We start from the raw sequence: 17205 nt of genomic DNA, 5'->3' as shown, positions 1-17205 counted from the left end.
TCCAAGTTAAACACGTAAGCAGCAGCAAATCTGTTCTGTGCGGTGTTCTGGGAACTAAAAGCCCTTTACTTGCAATAGTTGGACCCACTTCTAGACTTGAAAATAGTATAGCCGTGTGAGGAAAATGCTATGACGGAGCTAGCACTGCTAAGAAAGCCAATTTATTAGCTCAAGAACTGTGCTACTTCACCCAGCTGTTCCATTTTATTTTGTCATGGGGAGTGTTATTTGTGGGACCTGAACCAGAGTCCTCCAAAGAGCGCTTGTACCGAGGAGCTTTGCTCCAGGCTTCTTCAGAATTTTGTCATCAGATGTCCTTGTGTCCTTGAGAATTGTTGAGGAGGGTCTTCTCTAGTGCTTCATGGCATGCTTGGTATTGCTCACCTCATCTTGAACGTGACAATTTTTAAGAGACTGACAAGAAGGGGAATACAGCAGTCTGAGGTGTCTAAACACAGGCCAGAAGCTTTTGGAGATGAAAGTTATTCAGGTGGTGACACGAAATCTTCTAAAGGGATAAAAACCTTACAAATAAGACTGTAAATGGAACACAGAACTAGAAGAGAGCACAGTGTAATACTGAGGTGTTGGATGCTCTGAGATGGTAAATGGAACTGAGACCTGTATACATTTATCCTGGATGTTTTCTAGTGATATGCGAATAAGCAGCATTACAGAAGCATTCTCCTAATACTCTTTCTAATGTTGACTATAAAAAGCACTTCTCAATGCCCTGCTGATGCATGTAGCTGTGTATAAACTGTGTGCTTCTGTGTATGGGAGAGTTCTCATTCGTGTCACTTCCTACAGAAAAGAAACAGATAGAGCTTATCCTTTTGTTTGAATTGGGAGAGTCTCAAGTTTATTAAAGATGCCCAGTATCTTATTTGAAGAAAATTATGCTTATTTGAGAAATTTTTACTTAGTTTTTGATTATGGCTCTGTATCTGTAAATAGATGACAGAACAGATGGTGATAACTTTATAAGATCTGCAGCTAGTGTAATAGCCCTATACCTCTGATTTTCTGCCCAAATCCTGAGGGGTTATAAAAAAATATTACAGCAACAGTGTTTATACTGTCCTGTTCTGTGGTTTTTTTTCTTTTTCCCAGACTTATTATCTTGCTATGATTTTAGCAGTGAGTGTAAGCTTTCATTTTGACTAAAAATTAAGTTAGTTTGATGCATATTTAAAAATATGTAATTGTGTTGACTGTTAAAGAGTTTTGGTTCCCAGAAAAACAATTTGTTGGTTCTTTTTTTCATTCTTGTACATGATTTTCAGCTTCATGAGTGTGGTAGTGATGCTTCTATTGCTTTCCTTTGACTTCGTATAAATTACGGAGACCGTTGTCTTACTCTATGTGGAGCCTGTAGTGTTACAGTAAGATTTTAGATACCAGTCAGTGATGAGGACAGTAAAGAATGCATACAAATGTATTAATCTTTTAACTATTTTTAGGTAAACTTGAAGGGAAAAAAAAAATCATTTTTTCCTCTGACTTAGTATTTTAGATTGTATTAAATACAAAATTTATTTCAATCCCTTGTTTTCCTGTATGTCAGTTCTGTCTTTTGAATCTCAAATCAAATGGAAATAGAAGAGATTGTCACCTATCTTTTTTTCAGAGATGCGTGCATTGTCAGCTCATATGTCCTCTCATGATGTATCCTGCTGTCATCCACAGTTCGTTTGGAGTCAATGTGTAGTTGAAAACACAAGAGCTGAGTTGGCCTTTTGTTGGTGTTTATAACACATAGTATACAAATAAGCTTCAGATTACTACAAGTCAAATTGTTCTTCAGTTTCTCATGAGGAAGGATAGTAATGGAAAAATCTGATATAAAATGCCAGCATGTAAGGCAACCACAACAGGGTCTTGCTACAAGGGTTATGCTGTGCTGGCTGCAGCTGTTTTCCTAATTCTTATGCCTTCGAGTCTGGTAGATGGTACTTCAGTAAACTTAATATTTCCATTTATTTCTCTGGGGAAATCTAGTCTCAATTTTATATTTGGCTTTGCCTGTGGTAAGTACCATCAACCATCACATGAGGAAACTTGTTTCACTGCTATCAAAGTAATTTTTAATGCTGTGATGTTGATTTCTAGATATTACAGTAATCCAGAATAGAAGTGTATATACTCTACTTTCTTGGTACTACATGAAATCAGAGGAAAGGATCTTAATACAAGAAAAAAAAAAAATTCTTATCTAATTGTTACAGCTTTTTTTTTGTTTGTTTGTTTCTGTAGCTGTCAATAAGATCTATAAGATTAGGAGAGGTGGCCCTTGGTAGGACATTGCCTATTCAGTTTGCTTATTTAGTAAAGAGGTTTATGCAAATCATGACAAATAGCTTAGGCAGATAGGCCTCTGCATGAGTGGTTTTGAAAGTTGTCATGTTAATTTGTTGAGTACTGAGGTAACTACAGGGAACTGTAGTGCATGATGAGCACACAAACTCAAAATGTTTTATAGAGGAACCTTTGCAAAATACTGTTGTTCTCATTTTGTAAGAGATGAAAAGGGATCTTGGGCTGAGGAAGCAAGCCTGCTAACATGTGCGTTGCTTTTATTTCCTTGCATAGGGCTGGACTCCATCACTTCATGATGCTGTTTAAAACATCAACCTTATTTTTTTGAAAAGCTTTTATATTCAATAATTCTGGAGCTATGGATGAAGAATAAGAGGGATCCTTTAAGCAGTATTTTCAAACATGTTGGATTAATTCCTTAAGTTCTTGGTCATTCAGTTTCAAAAAAGAAAAAAACAAAACCACAAAACCGTGGGCTTCTGGGTACGTGTTTTATCTTTATGCTCTTTGTTGAAGGTCAAGAACACAATCTGTTCCTTAGGAGTAGAGTTCTACCCACATTTTAAATATTCTTCTCTTTTTTCCATGTTATGAGCTCTGTAAATGTTAATTCTCGATATGATTCTGGTCTTTACTTACATACTCTCATTTTATTTAATCTCAGTGAGTCAGGAGAACAATATTTGCTTAAGCAGAGTGAAGAATCCCAAGAGAAAAGCTAGGCTGAGGTACAGGAAAGTACTGGGAAGGAGTATAGCATTTGGGATATTTGTTTTCTTAATAAACTTTTTTTCAGTTCTATTTTCACTGTCGATTGAAAATAAGGTATTTAGAAATTATGTGAGACTGTGCATAAAGAGACTCTGTCTCTTTACTTAGACTGCATGCCCTGAAAGAATTAAATTGTAAATTCATGCTGCGAGCCTTGGAGAGCTTGAGGATTCAACGTTCAAGAATGGGTCCCAGATAGTATCTTGAACAACAACTGTGAAGGCCCTCATATGGTGCTCAGACCTTGCAGTGTAAAAAAAAGGCAGGATAGCAGCCTCATTAAAAGATAGTGTCTAGATGAACTTCTTATCATATTCTAAGAGATGATGTGTATTGCTCTCTTCTACAGAGCCCAGCACCACACCGGGAAGCACTCTTAAGAACGTCCTTTGGATGCAGAGGGACCTTATTGCTGGAAGCTTATTGCTAAGTCTTCCCATTCCTCTGTTGATCAGATTTAATATTTGTTCTAGGAAGATGAGTAAAAAGGTGGAAGAGGCAAGAGTTTTCTTTCTTGTTCTCAAAGTTTTCTGCCTTGTAAAGATGAGTCATAAGGGGAGGACTATTATAAAATGTCCTGTTTAGTGGTATCACCTGCATTCTCTCAATTTATTATTTCCAGCTGTGCCTCTTTATTGCATATTGTTAGCTTTTTATTCTTTTCCTGAGTTCTTTGGTCTGTTATTCTTTGTGTGGTATGCTTGGTCCTTTCAGAATGTCTTTTCTTATCTTCCCCGTATCACTGCTATCTCATGTGTTACCCATTGCCAAAACACGTGGTGTCTACATCTGCTCTGACAACAGCAGGTTGGATGCAAGCAAGATTCCATACCCTTGTGTGAACATGAAGGCTGTTATAAATTTGCCACTTAAAATTTGTGCGTGAAGCAGCATGAAAGGGAAGTTAGCAGAATGCCAACTCATATCGGAAGAACTTTCACAGTCCCGGTAAAATTGCAAACTAAAGTGTTATGTGTGTTTAACAAGTAATTAACTTTTATATAATTACCTGTCTTTGAGGATTATCTGCATCACTTTATAAACTGAGAGAACTATACAAATTCCAAAACTGTCTGCTTCCACTTCAGAATTACCAGTTACGTGGGCAATATTTGTGGTAATTAGTAACAAAAAGCATACAGAGTTTCAGAAAACACCTCGTGCAGTGGAGTTTCTCAGTATGAATCCTGTCTTACCAATATATTCTTGTTTGTGGGGGAAAAGCGTTATTTGTGTGTGAGTTTGCATGCACACTATTTTTAGTGCCTTAAAAATAATTTTCCTCTAAATGAACTGAAAAGAAATAACATGCTTATGCTAATGAGGCATTGATTACAGCCACCCACGGTTCTACTTAATATTTTTCTCTATTGATTTTTGTTTGATTACTAACACTTAGAGCTGGTTTTCTGTTGGAAGTCTGCTATTTTTGGTGTATTGATATCTGCATTTCGCAAAGAGCCTGTCTGGCCAATGTGACTATCACATAATGAAAAAATTGTTACAACAAATGTTCATGTATTATGAATGACATGCTGTCAAATGTTATGTAAATACCTGAGGGCTCAATATAGTTTCTGCAGATACTAAGAATATACACACATTTTAAAAATACATATTTTTCCTTTGTGAACAGCTGGTCAGGTACCAGTTTTAAGCTGCTTTTCCCTCTGTTTAGAATGAGAACCCCTTGAGAATGAGTCACAGCAAATGGAAAGGAGGAATTTACTAGGTGGATATTGTTTAGATTGTAATATCTTGCAGATAGGATCAAACAATCCTTTTTCTTTCTTGTTTAGTTTTTCAGCAATGCTCTGTAGATAAAACAAATGCTGTTAACTCTTTGGCAAATGGCATCTGTTTTGTTTAGTTGCTCAATATGAAGATAGTTTAAGGGGGCTTCCTATATGAAATACAGCTATTGACTACTGAATAACTTTAATTTAAGCACCGACATTATAATAAATGCAATACATAAGTCATTTTACCCTATAGCAGATGGGTGCTTAAGTCTGGAAGAGAAGATCAATGGAACAATTTAGCTTTTTGTGTTGTTTCAGTGTAGAAAGACAGTCTGTTCCAGATCAAGAGAGGTCTGTTAAGAGTATTTAGGTTTTATTGTAATAAAGCACAGTGTTACATAAGTTCACATCAAAAGAAGAAGTAGAAGTGCTATTACAAATTCATAGCAATTGTTGATTAGTCTGTTTTTAATAATTTTTCTTTTGCATGTAATCCTGTTTAATTAGATTATACTCTATCTGTTGTTTCAAGACTCCATAAACAGGAGTCTTATATACCAGCTGCTAGAGCAGGAGTTACTGTCTAAATGATATTCACAATGAGTATTTGGAAGGTTTACAATTATACCCTTGCTAATAAATTGTGCTATTTTCCCCAACAGTTTTAAGTGCTAATCTTCAGAAGGCATTTTAAAATTAGCTAAAATTCTGTCAAGAGATTTACAAAAATTGTTAGCATGAAGATAATTATGTCACAGTCCTTGGACTCCATCTCTGATTGTGTGCATAAATCAGAAAATGTCAGCTGTGTTTTCCCTTAATAATTATCCTTGCAGCAATATATTACAGTTTAGATTACTATTATAATGTTGCTTTAGGTTTATAAAACACAAGATAGTTATTCTAAAGTTTTCTACTGATGAAATATATCAGATTTCCAGAATGGCAAGTGTTTATTGGTGTTTACACTTTATTTATCAATAAGGTCAATATGGAAATAATCACTCTGCACTTTTTATACATAGACCTTTTTACGATCTAAAAGAGGTCAGATTTTTTATTACAACTTTTTAAAAAAGATTTCTGTTCTGCAGTACGGACAATATTTTCAGAAGAGCAAGCTGATATGTCCAGACATGTGGTGTGTGAGGGGATTTTTATTAATTTTTGTTTTTTGGAAATCCCTCATAGCTACCTTTGAGGAGATAGATTGCAAACTGAAACATGGAGATAGCTATGTCTTCAAAATTCGGACCAGCACTCCAAAATCTAGGTACATTTAGCATACGCATTTTAAAATTTGGCTGCATAAACAGTAGAAAATTAAGACACTGTACTCTGTAGGAACTTATTTCATGGATAATAAAGAAAAATGGGTTAAAAATTTTGGTTTAGCATTAGCACCAATAGTAGACATAAACTTAACAAGTGAGAGGGATTCTAGCTTTTAAATGCTATATGTTCCTCATGATTTTTATACAGAGGTCATTTGGCAGTAAAAATGTAAGTTTTTTAAACATTTTTTTAATAAATGTTTGGAAAAAAAATAAGCTTCTAAAGAAAATTTCCTAAATTCTTGTGGAAGCAATGAATTTTAAGAACTCAGCAATCCTACTTACCTACAAACTTTTTTCATGGGGGAGAGAGAGGAAGAGGATATTTTAGGTAAGGTTTCTGATTTGGCAGCATATCAACTAGGATAAGAGATCTACTGAACTTCAGTGTCACAAGCTGCCTTAGAATATGTCTTACACTGTTGTCAGATCAAACGATTTTATTTCTCAACTATCTAGAAATGTGTGCAAGACATTATCTGTAATACCAACACTTCTGAAAGTCTTAAGTGAAGTATTTCAGGATACAGCGGGATGTGGCTTAATGTGATCCCACTCTAGTTTGACTGGACAGAAGATTTACAGTTGATTTTGATGGAAATAGGACTACTTTTATCAGTACTGTATTGCAGAATCGGCAAATTTGGGTTTTGCTGTTCTCAAAACTATCTTAGCCCTTAGCAGAGCAGATAGCGATGCTTTTGTGATTTAGGGAGATCCTCAGTGGTGATACCAGTTGATAGACCAGTTTTGCTTTTTGAGTGTTGCATTTGACCCACTAGACCAAATCAAGATTTTTTTTCTAATGGCCAAGTCAAGTTTTTATTTAAAAAAATATATATTTATAAATAATTTAAATTATTTATTTATAAAAGTCAGTTTTTATTTAAAACTAGTGACTCTATATTTTCTAGTTGTGTGAACTAGAGATAATGTGTTACTACACCTAGTGTCAAAGAGTAAAAGTCTTTTGAACTTGGTAGTTGCTGACTACCAAGTCATATATATATATATATATATATATATATATATATATATATATATATATATATATATATATATATATATATATATATATATATATATTATTTTTTTTTGTTGTTACAGAAGCTTTGTTTATTAATTTTCCTTCTTCCTCATCTTCATATATTCATCCTTCATCAATTCATCCTTCTCATTTCTGATTGCATGCCTCACCAGTATGCTATGTATAATGCCACAGATACTTACGGATATCTAAGGTACATTGCCCTTTTTAACTAGTTATCACATAGTTTTATTTAAGATCTCATATGATAAATAAACCATTCATTTATATATCCAAACAGTTCACTTGATATTTTGCTTCATTTAAAAACCTTAAAGTATTTATTCTTTAAGAAGAAAACACAGGATTTATTTTTGTGTGGCTTTTTGATATGCATTGATAGTTTGATTTATAATGACCATGTCCCTAATCATATCTCTGCCTACTTATTTTTCATCCCAAACTTCTCAAAGGTGGTATTTAGTTTAGCACTATATATACAGCACTATAGATCTGCCAACAGCAAAAGCATATAGAGCAATTAGGGAAATGGTTTAGTGGGGACTGTTAGCGTTAGGTCAGAGGTTGGACTCGATGACCTTGAGGTCTCTTCCAACCTAGAAAATTCTGTGATTCTGTGAATATATAATTATTCAACCACAGAGTTAAAGTTTCTAGACCCTATCTATATCCACAGAAAATCACTTGGCTGTAAACCTCCAAAGCCATTGCTTGTGTTTTGATTTTTCTGCTTGAACTGCTGCTAAAAACAAACAAACAAACAAACAAACACCTGGGAGTTTAATTGCTCATTATACTTAAATCTACAAAGTATTATGGACCAAAACATTCTTTCCTGTGCAAGATGTATATACATATTAACCTAGATGTTGTACTAAAGTTTCATCACTTTGTAGATGTATTCTTCAGAGTATTCTCATGCTCAGTTTCATGCATATTGGTAGCCTTTCTCATAGGCTGGTATTCTTTTAGAGGGTCTGGAGATGTAGTGCGCAACCTGATACTTAGAGCTGTGAAGAAGTACTATCTATAGACTATAAGCTATGCTTATATTTTGGTCTTTCAGACTTCTGTTCTCTTTTCATTGAGAGGATTGGATCCAATGTAAATTTTGGATTACTGCAGCTCTAACTGGAAAAGAGTAGGTATAATCAATAGTTGCTTATTCTCCTGTTCAACATGTGCAGTAAGTGATGATATTGTATTATGAGGTTATCTTCCTTTAGGTGTTTGTATCTGCCTCTGTTTTTGGTCATTTTTTGCCTAATAGTTATAGGCTTTCCAGCTACTGTACTTGGATGAGAGCTGTTTGGCTTAAAGTAGCTGAGAAAGATAGATGTGATATTGTCCAGAAACAATTGGCAGAAGTGCTAAAAGTAAGTTAATCTTCTTGCCAATTGAATTATTATAACACCTATTATTTGAGTCTTTAAAGCGTGTTCTATTGTTTGTCCTGGATTATCTATTCATTGTTTTTTTCCACATTCGGTTTGTTATTGAGAGGGAATTTTTGTGTAAGACAACATGATCACAGCATTTTCTTTAGAAATGAGCCACCTTTGTTGCCCTTCAACTGACAACACAGTACATAGACAAAGAATAAATACCAGCTGAACAGAATTTGGTGACTTACTCATTTTAGGAATTTCCACTTAGAGACCAACAATTATTTTCTGTTGTTGGTTTAGAGAGGATTTATTTCTGTTTGATAAAATCGTGTGAGCTTTCGATCCTCTGTCATTCTCTACATAATATATACTAAAACATCAAGAGAAATGAACTGCGTGGTGGTCAGATATTCCTGAACCTGTGCTGAGATGCTGGTGGCACGGGACTGTTAATAAATGGGCTTTCCTCTTACAGTGCTTGGAGCTTTATTCCAAATGGTGTTTCCTTTGGTCTGTTTTCCAGGAGGATGTGAGTTTTGATTGTTTTCTTGCACAGATGCTTTCAGTTTAATACATATAAATCTGGAATTCTTTATTGTCAGTTTGGATTTCTTTTGTGTACGTGCTTGGAGCTGAAAGTCAATGCATGCTGATCTGAATAATGGAGTATTTAATTGTAGAACTCCCTTTCTTTTTTGTGTAATCCTTTTGAGTTTTTGAGTAGGATTTTGCCATACAAAGGGTATTTGATTGGAATAAAAAACAAAGACAAATATTAGATTAGTCATGGGATAAGATTTACTACTACTTAAGACATTTATCACTTTAATAAGGGAAAGAAAATTTCAGAGTTCCAAATGTGGGTTTGTTTGTTTCTCCTGCTCAGAAATGTAATGCATTGTTAAAGTATTAAAACTTTATGTTAAAGCATGTATGATTTTATTTAAAAATAACATTAATTGAACAAACTAAGGTATCTTGTTAGGCCATTTAGAAATATGTATTTTCTCTCCCATAATGCTCTTACAAGAGCTGCTACCTGAATATAATTATAAAAATAAAGAATCAATATACAAAAGAAATAATAGGTAACATTTACTATATCTCTTTCAGCTATCAACTTGCAAATTGATTCAAATATTAAAACCTAAAAAGCAATATGACCACATAACAGTTCATATATTCTGTTTGAAGATGCTGCATAAAGAGACTGACAATGGTTTCTTCATGGTTGTTAGCAATAGTAACCGTTATGCTTGCAACTTGTGTTTCTTGTCAACCCATGTGGCAAAATGATGCCTCCCAGAGGTAAGTTTTGGTATTGGCAAAAGGTGCTGCAAAGAACAGGGGTACCTCAAAGACTCGTGCACTGGAGAAGCCTCAAGACAATATAAAATCCTACAGACGATGCAGGTGTTCAGAGAACTCTTGTTTGCTGGTATTTCACACTCACTTTACACAGATATAAATTTCTGTATTACCCAGCATCTGCTGAATCAATTTTACTGCCTATATGGGAGTAGGAGAAAAGCATTGGCACTCTGGAGTAATGGAACTAGTCACACATTTAATAATAAGTAACAGAACATAGGGAAGTTTTATTTCATTTATTGTTGCAAAATCGTTGGCTTCATATTACTTTTAGAAATACTGGCGAGCTCTAACCTGGAAAATATATCAAATCCTTGAGATATCCATAAGCAATTAATTTTTTCAGTTTCTGTTTTAAAAACTGTAGAGCTAATAAAGCTAGGTTTGTTATAACAACACTGCCTGTTTCATTGGAATAGAATTTATAACTTTTATTATTGTAAATACACATTTAGGTTTTAATTCTTGTGTGTGTGTAGTAGCTTTGTTGCCTTGCATATTGATAATGGAAAATTTTATTTTCCTTAAAAAGAAAATAATGAAGGAAGGAAGGAAAAAAGTGTAAATTCTGTACATTTCATTATGGAACATTTATAAGATGATTTCCATGACAACCATATAATAAGATTCATATTTACTTTGTTTCTGAGTTCTCAATGTCTTTTTAATGACTCCTGTGTAATTAAAACAGAATGCATAATTTGTGAGATTACATAATATATATCAGTTTTGTTTGCATGATGCTGAATAATGTCAATACATGCACAATAAACTGTTTAAAAGCCTTACATGGATTCTTCCATTCGTTGCAGAACTGTGAGAAACTAGAAAATAATTTTGATGACATCAAGCACACGACTCTTAGTGAGCGAGGAGCACTTCGAGAAGCAATGAGGTAAGTCTGGGTCACCATAGCAACAGTCACAGATGTGGTAAAGAAAGAGTCATTCTTCATTATTGGGGGAACAAATGAGTTCATTGCCACCATTCAGCTCTATTCTCTAAGGTATTAATTTGTCAGTGGAGAGGCTTCCCTTGAGGCTGTACTTTGGTTTTGAAGCTGCATAAATGTTAAGCCTGACTGCACAGTAAAAAACGTAAATGTTTAATTTGTTATTTAAAATGCTTAAGGGGTGCCTTGCTTTATATTTATACTAAACTGTGAGTGAATGAAAATATTGTTCATCTAAATTCTGTAAGTGTTAAAGAAATTGTATAATGCTGTTTGAACAAACCTGTGTTTGCTTCTAAATTGGATTTGATTTTTATGTATGTAGTGGCCTGTGTACTCTGATTTTATCACCATATTTACATGATTTTGGTTTCCTTAATGGAATTTTAAAATGTATCGTGTATTTAATATATTGTGGAGATGTATATTTTGCTTAATATCCTCTTATCACTTCATGTAATGCTTATTGGATGGGGGTTAAAAGTAGTCAGTACACGAATCTTTTCCTAACACCATTACTTGCGCTGTAGAATATCTGGGAACAGGACTACAAAGAAACTCACCAGCTATAGTGCCTGAAAAAAGGGAATGATCGGTGTGATAAAAGGAGGTGGAATTAGAGACAGGTTTTCTAAAATAACTTGCTAAATAAATTCAGAAAGAATGGTAATTTTAGGATTATCTTTGTATCAGAAAATCAGAGTAACCTATACTTTGAAAGGTTTTGAAAGACAGACAGCAAGGTGTAATGATGCACACATCACTTCATTTCTCTTGCCTAATGTCAAAGTAACTTCTTAAATTTGCATTTGCACAGTAAAAAATAAAAACAGCAAAAATATTGAGAAGAGTTTGAAAAACTAATTACACTCATTTGCTATGATTGTGTTCATAATTCCTTTACATTTATGGATGTGTGTGAATGACTTTATTTGCGTGACTCTGAATGACTTTATGTTCATGATGCTCGTGTCTCATGAACACTGCTATGAATAACTGTTTGTAAAGACGTTTTGCAATTGCAAATTTGAAATGCAACCTGCCTCTTTTAAAGCCTTACTTATTACCTCCAAATTATATCCCTTCCTTTCTGAAATATTCAGAAAATTATTTCAAATAAAGATTTAGGGAACATTTGGTGTGTGAAACTACTTTTAGTATTTTCAGCAAGCTGGGTTTCAAGTTGCTGGTCTCCTGTAACAACATTCCATGGATGGTTTGCGGCGTTTTGTGCTACATGACTCAGCACAGTTAATCTTTTAAAAACTTGGAAGCTGACAGCTATTTGGTGATAAACATTCACTAGCAAACAGATCTTTGGCATTTCAAAGGTCATGTATCTGTTATAAGGACTGTATACAAGATTCTTATGATTCTATGCATTGCATACAATAAAAAGCACTCTCCAAACTCAAAAATTTGCATCTTGGCCATTTCTGGTAGCATACAAACCATTCTGAGAAATAGTTATTGATTAAGTGTGACAGATATTGTGCAGTGCTGGAGTTCTCTTAATCGCAGGCAATGTTATATAGTTATATATATATATAATTATATAGTTCTGTTTTTTTCTTAGATGTTTTTATGGAGGTAAAGAAAATACCTGACTTACTACATAAACACTGTACCGTGTTTTTACAGAATACTTGAGTAACACATTAAAGGTGCAAGAGATTAGAGGGGTGTATGTGTGTAGTTGCATGTTGTTGTTGTTGTTTTCAGACATAAAAAGGCATTTATGTTAGGCTGTACAGTTCCTTTCAGCTGCTGCACAGTCACCACATATCCTCGATAGCTTCATTTTTCTGTTTGGATCCCAAGATAATCTGCAACATATTAATTCTAGCAATATGTCTTTGACAGATGAAAGTTCACTCTGTTTTCCCGTCACCATAGTGGACGTTGGACCAAATGTGGGAGAACGTAGGTTTTCTGGCATTGGTATTGAGATACCGTCTTCCTTTTTGTTGTGGAAGCATGTGGAGTGGTTTGCACATTGCACAGAGGCACTAAAATCATATGGGCATGAAAGCAACAACAAAAAATCCTAGTTGGATAGCTAAGCGGATGTATGTGGATCTCAGATGAGCCTTAAGTTGAGTGGGCAGTCTGCCCAAATCCTCACTGATTTCCCAGAGTAGTACTACTGGTCTGCCAGATGAGAGACACAATGAACATTTTTCCCCAGTGCTCCTGTTTGGAACTAGACCTTCCGTTTTAACTTTCTCTTTGAGAAAAATGGTCAATTTAATATGGGTTTCAGTACATTTGAAGTCTATGAATATCACTGTGCTCCACATAAACACTAATAACCAAGAAGGGTCTTGTTCTTTTCCAGCTCTTCAGAAACCAAATGATATACAAATTAAGGATTACTGGAAAATCATGTTTCTTGTTTATATATATAAAGAGTGTATGTGGTGTCTGTGTGTGTATGTGCAAAATAAACTTTCTGGAAGGTTTTGAAATGATTATAAAGCATATGAACTTTCTCTAGTTCTACTTTACATATTATTATAGACCTTGAATGAGATAATGAGATAAGCTAAGATAGTGTTATCATAAGAATTTGGTTTATAGTAGTTTGCATGTAAAATCATAAAGCATTCATTTCATGTTGTTCTTGTTTTGATGATGTACTCCCAAATGTTTATTATATTTTAATATAACTGTAAAGTTTGAGTGAACAATAAAAATTATTTTTTTGAACAGAGGTTTATGAATGGACAGTGTATTGCTTTACATGCCTTGAAAGTATATACTATAATATAATTAGGTGTTTTATGTAGTTGGCAGAAAAATAGCATAACTTGGCAGAAAAATAGCATATTATATATATACACTTATTATATCAGGTTACATAAGTAAGAGCATTAAGCTTTTATTAAGCAGGGCTCAATTTGTACTTCATATATTAATCCTTGTAAAAAAAAAAAACTGGATCCTGATCCTCAGTGAAGCTTCATTCTAGCAAATCAAAGGAGCTTTTAGATTGGTTTGGTTGCTACATGGAGATATGTGGCATAGGTAACTGTATGCTGACCTTGGTGTCATAGGAGGCTAACCCAGACTGTTGCTGTAACTGTGCCTCTGGGAACGTACAGTAAAGCAGTCCTGAGAACTTTTAGAACAAACAAGCAAACCCTGCCTCCAGTTGCTACAAAGTACGTTTTAGCAGAAATGTGGAGGAAATCCAAACCCAATCATTTAGTATATATTTAGAGGAAAAGAAGATGTAAATTAAAATTTAAACTAGGTTTAACAAGGTGAAGGACAAATTTCAGAAAGCAACACGTATCAGCTGGCAGGAAGGGAGGTTTTTTTCTTTTTTTTTTTTTTTTTTTCTCTCCACTGAATCCATTTGTTTGCAGTATGTACAAACATACTGATAAGATCCTCCCAAGCCTCCCCTGCTCGAGGCTAAATGCCCCCAATGCTCTCAGCCTGCCCTCATGGGGCAGACGCCCCAGTTCCTCAGTCACTTCAGTGCCCTTTGCAGGACTCACTCTGGTAAGGCCATGTACCTGTCATGGGGAGCCCGGCTCTGGGCGCAGCGCTCTGGGTGTCCCACCAGTGCTGGGCCGTGGGGAGGGATCACCTCCCTCGGCCTGCTGGCGGTGCTTGGCCTGATGCAGCCCAGGGCACTGCTGGCCTTTGCTGTAAGGACACGTGGCTGGCTGGTGGTCAGCTTGTCCTCCGAGACCCCCAGGGCCTTTTCTTCAAAGCTGCTTGCCAGATGGTTGGCCTCTGCCTGTGCTGGTGCCTGGGGTTGTTCCTCCACAGGTGCAGGACTTAATTTATCTAATTTTCTTTGAACTTTTTGAGATTTCTTTTGGCTTATTTCTCCAAGCCTGTTGATGCCTCTCTGAACAGCAGCACAACCCTTTGGAGTATCAACTGTTCCTCACAATGTTCCAACATCTGCAGACATTCTGAGGGGTTACACCTTAGTGACAGGGAACTGAACTATGCACATACAGTATTGCATCTGAAATTATGGTCCATTGCTTGTGAGCACTCTCCTAATGATATGCTTTAGGCATATGTCTAGCATAGTTTTCATGAACTTGGTTGGTGTCAGACAAATGAAGCCAGAGTGAATCCTGTGCATCTGGCAACGTGGTTATTTACTTAGTGATGTGGTGGCTTATGGATGTGAGCAATCAGCTAGTAAGACTGGTGAGATGTTTTATACATGAATAGGTCTTACTTGTAGGTAAATACATCTACAGTCTGTCTTCTGAACATTGGCTGAGTTGCATGAAAGCTTTGCAAGTGAAAATTAAAGCTGAGTATTTTTTCTATAGACTTTATGTTAATAAAGAAAGATTTAAACATATTTCATATTTCCAAGTAGGAAAGGAGAGAGAGAAAGTTTACTAGTCTGTTTGGACCAGTCTAGAAAGGCATCAAACTTCATTTGGAATTTTTTTTTGCATTCGCAAATTTGCATACTGTTTTGGATAATGTGAACATGGGAGTGAGACTTCAGCTATGATTTCCAGTTTGACAGAAGCAGTTTCTGTTAATGATATTCACTCTGTTGTCTCGACAACTGTGTAAGTTGGGGTTAGTAATAATCAAGCTGCTTTTAATATGATCTAGACTCAGATGTATTTGACAAACAGTTTCGATGGCTGGGCAAAACCCAAGGAAATTATACTGTAAGAAGTTCCATGACTTCACAAGTGTTTGTGGGTTTACAGAATTATAGTAAGAGATTTTAAAAACTGTGGGCAAAATTATGCAGTGCAAACTACAAAATGTCTAATAACCTGCTTGTTAGGGCTTCAAGTCCGTACTGTGCACAGTAAACATATCAGTACTGTGTTTATCTGTACAATTCTTGAAAAATATTTTTTTTGGTGGGGGAGAGGAGGAAAAAAAAAAAACACAAACAAAAAAAAAAGAGCTAACACTTTTCTCACACTTCAGTGGACAGGAGTCTGTTTTGCTTTTGAGCCATTTAGTTTTATAATTTAAGGAAAAAATTGGATAACAGTCAAAAATTTGCTTTTTAGCAAACTGCAGGAGATGTTGTCTGATGTTGGTACTGAAAGAGATTTTGAAAACCACTGTGGCAGATGGCTTACCACAAAGACTCCAAAGATGCCATGCAGTGGGTGCAGTGTCGTACCTTTCAGTGACTAACAGCTACTCATCTGCAAACTGTTAGAGCAGAAAATTGCATTAGAGAATCTTGAGTTCCCTCTATGGGTTCCCCCTTTGTTACTTTTTAAATGGAAGATTTTAAAATATTTATTGGATTTGTTTTATTTATTTTATTTTATTTTTGCTACCATTAACAATCAGGCAAATGCCCTGAATTGCTACTACTAGGCTTATGAATACCTTTAGTTTCATCAGCTTGTACACTGGAAAAGGCATAGGTTCATCTTGGAAAAAAAAAAAAAAAAAAAAAAAAAGTGTGGAGATAAATTGAGGAAGCTTGCTGATGGCCTTGTACAGCTTTCTGTAGGTTATTGATATTTTAATTAATTTATTTATTTTTTATGTTCAGGGGCTGTGAATGATTTAATTGGAAGGTGCTTATACTATTTTAGATCATAAAAAAAAGTCTGGGACACACTAGCTGGGCATGTTACAGCTTTGTCAAAGTATCACGGTGTTTTTATTCAAGCTGTTGAAGCTCATGCTGTTTTGTCTGTAATTCATGAATTTAATCTCCACTGTAGCCAACCTACATGGCGTATCACATTCCACATGTGCTCAAGAAACTACTACAGTAACATCAGTGTTGTGTGGAGACAGAAACCAGTTTGCCTTTACCAATACTGCTTTAAATATTTGCTCTTGTTTTTTTGAAACATTTATTGAAGTTCTCAAAATCCTCTAAAAACGTTATCTGTCTTCCCTCCTTTCCATCATGTCCTTTTGAAGTCACTGGGCTTTGTATTGCCATGGGCATCTCTGATGCTATTCTCCTTGGAGTTCAAGATAGAAAGCAGAGCTTGGACTGAGGATACAATAGTCTTTGTTCAAAACTGCATTATTATGTGGTTTGTGTCTTTGCATTGTTACGTTCATTATGGACAGATCATAATTATCTTTTCTGATTATAGTGTGCTTAGAACACTTCAGTTTTACTGAGTATACTGAGTATTAGTAGCTCTGCTTACATTTTTCTTTTTGCTACTTCTCAGGAATCTTGACTTATGTTGTACCAGGTGTTGCAGTTCTGGAGATAAGAGTAAATCTCCATTTTCCTAGAAATGTTTTGTATATTGGGATGAGAGTGTTTCAGAGATTAAACTGGGTC

At 35.2% G+C, this 17205-nt stretch overlaps 1 protein-coding gene across 1 annotated transcript in view; it reads left to right on the top strand.

The window, feature by feature from the left end:
- Positions 1-17205, top strand: part of DPYD (dihydropyrimidine dehydrogenase) — a 341375-nt gene that overhangs the window by 32615 nt on the left and 291555 nt on the right. Inside the window, exon 3 of the mRNA XM_082765934.1 lies at positions 10786-10868. Coding sequence (XP_082622060.1) covers positions 10786-10868 — 83 coding nt within the window. The remainder of the gene's footprint in view (positions 1-10785; positions 10869-17205) is intronic.

The sequence above is a fragment of the Aythya marila genome, assembly GCF_965140915.1.
Source record: "Aythya marila genome assembly, chromosome: 8".
Classification (NCBI taxonomy): domain Eukaryota; kingdom Metazoa; phylum Chordata; class Aves; order Anseriformes; family Anatidae; genus Aythya; species Aythya marila.
Note: the sequence above shows the minus strand (reverse complement) of the source record. Positions and strands in the feature narration are given on the sequence as shown.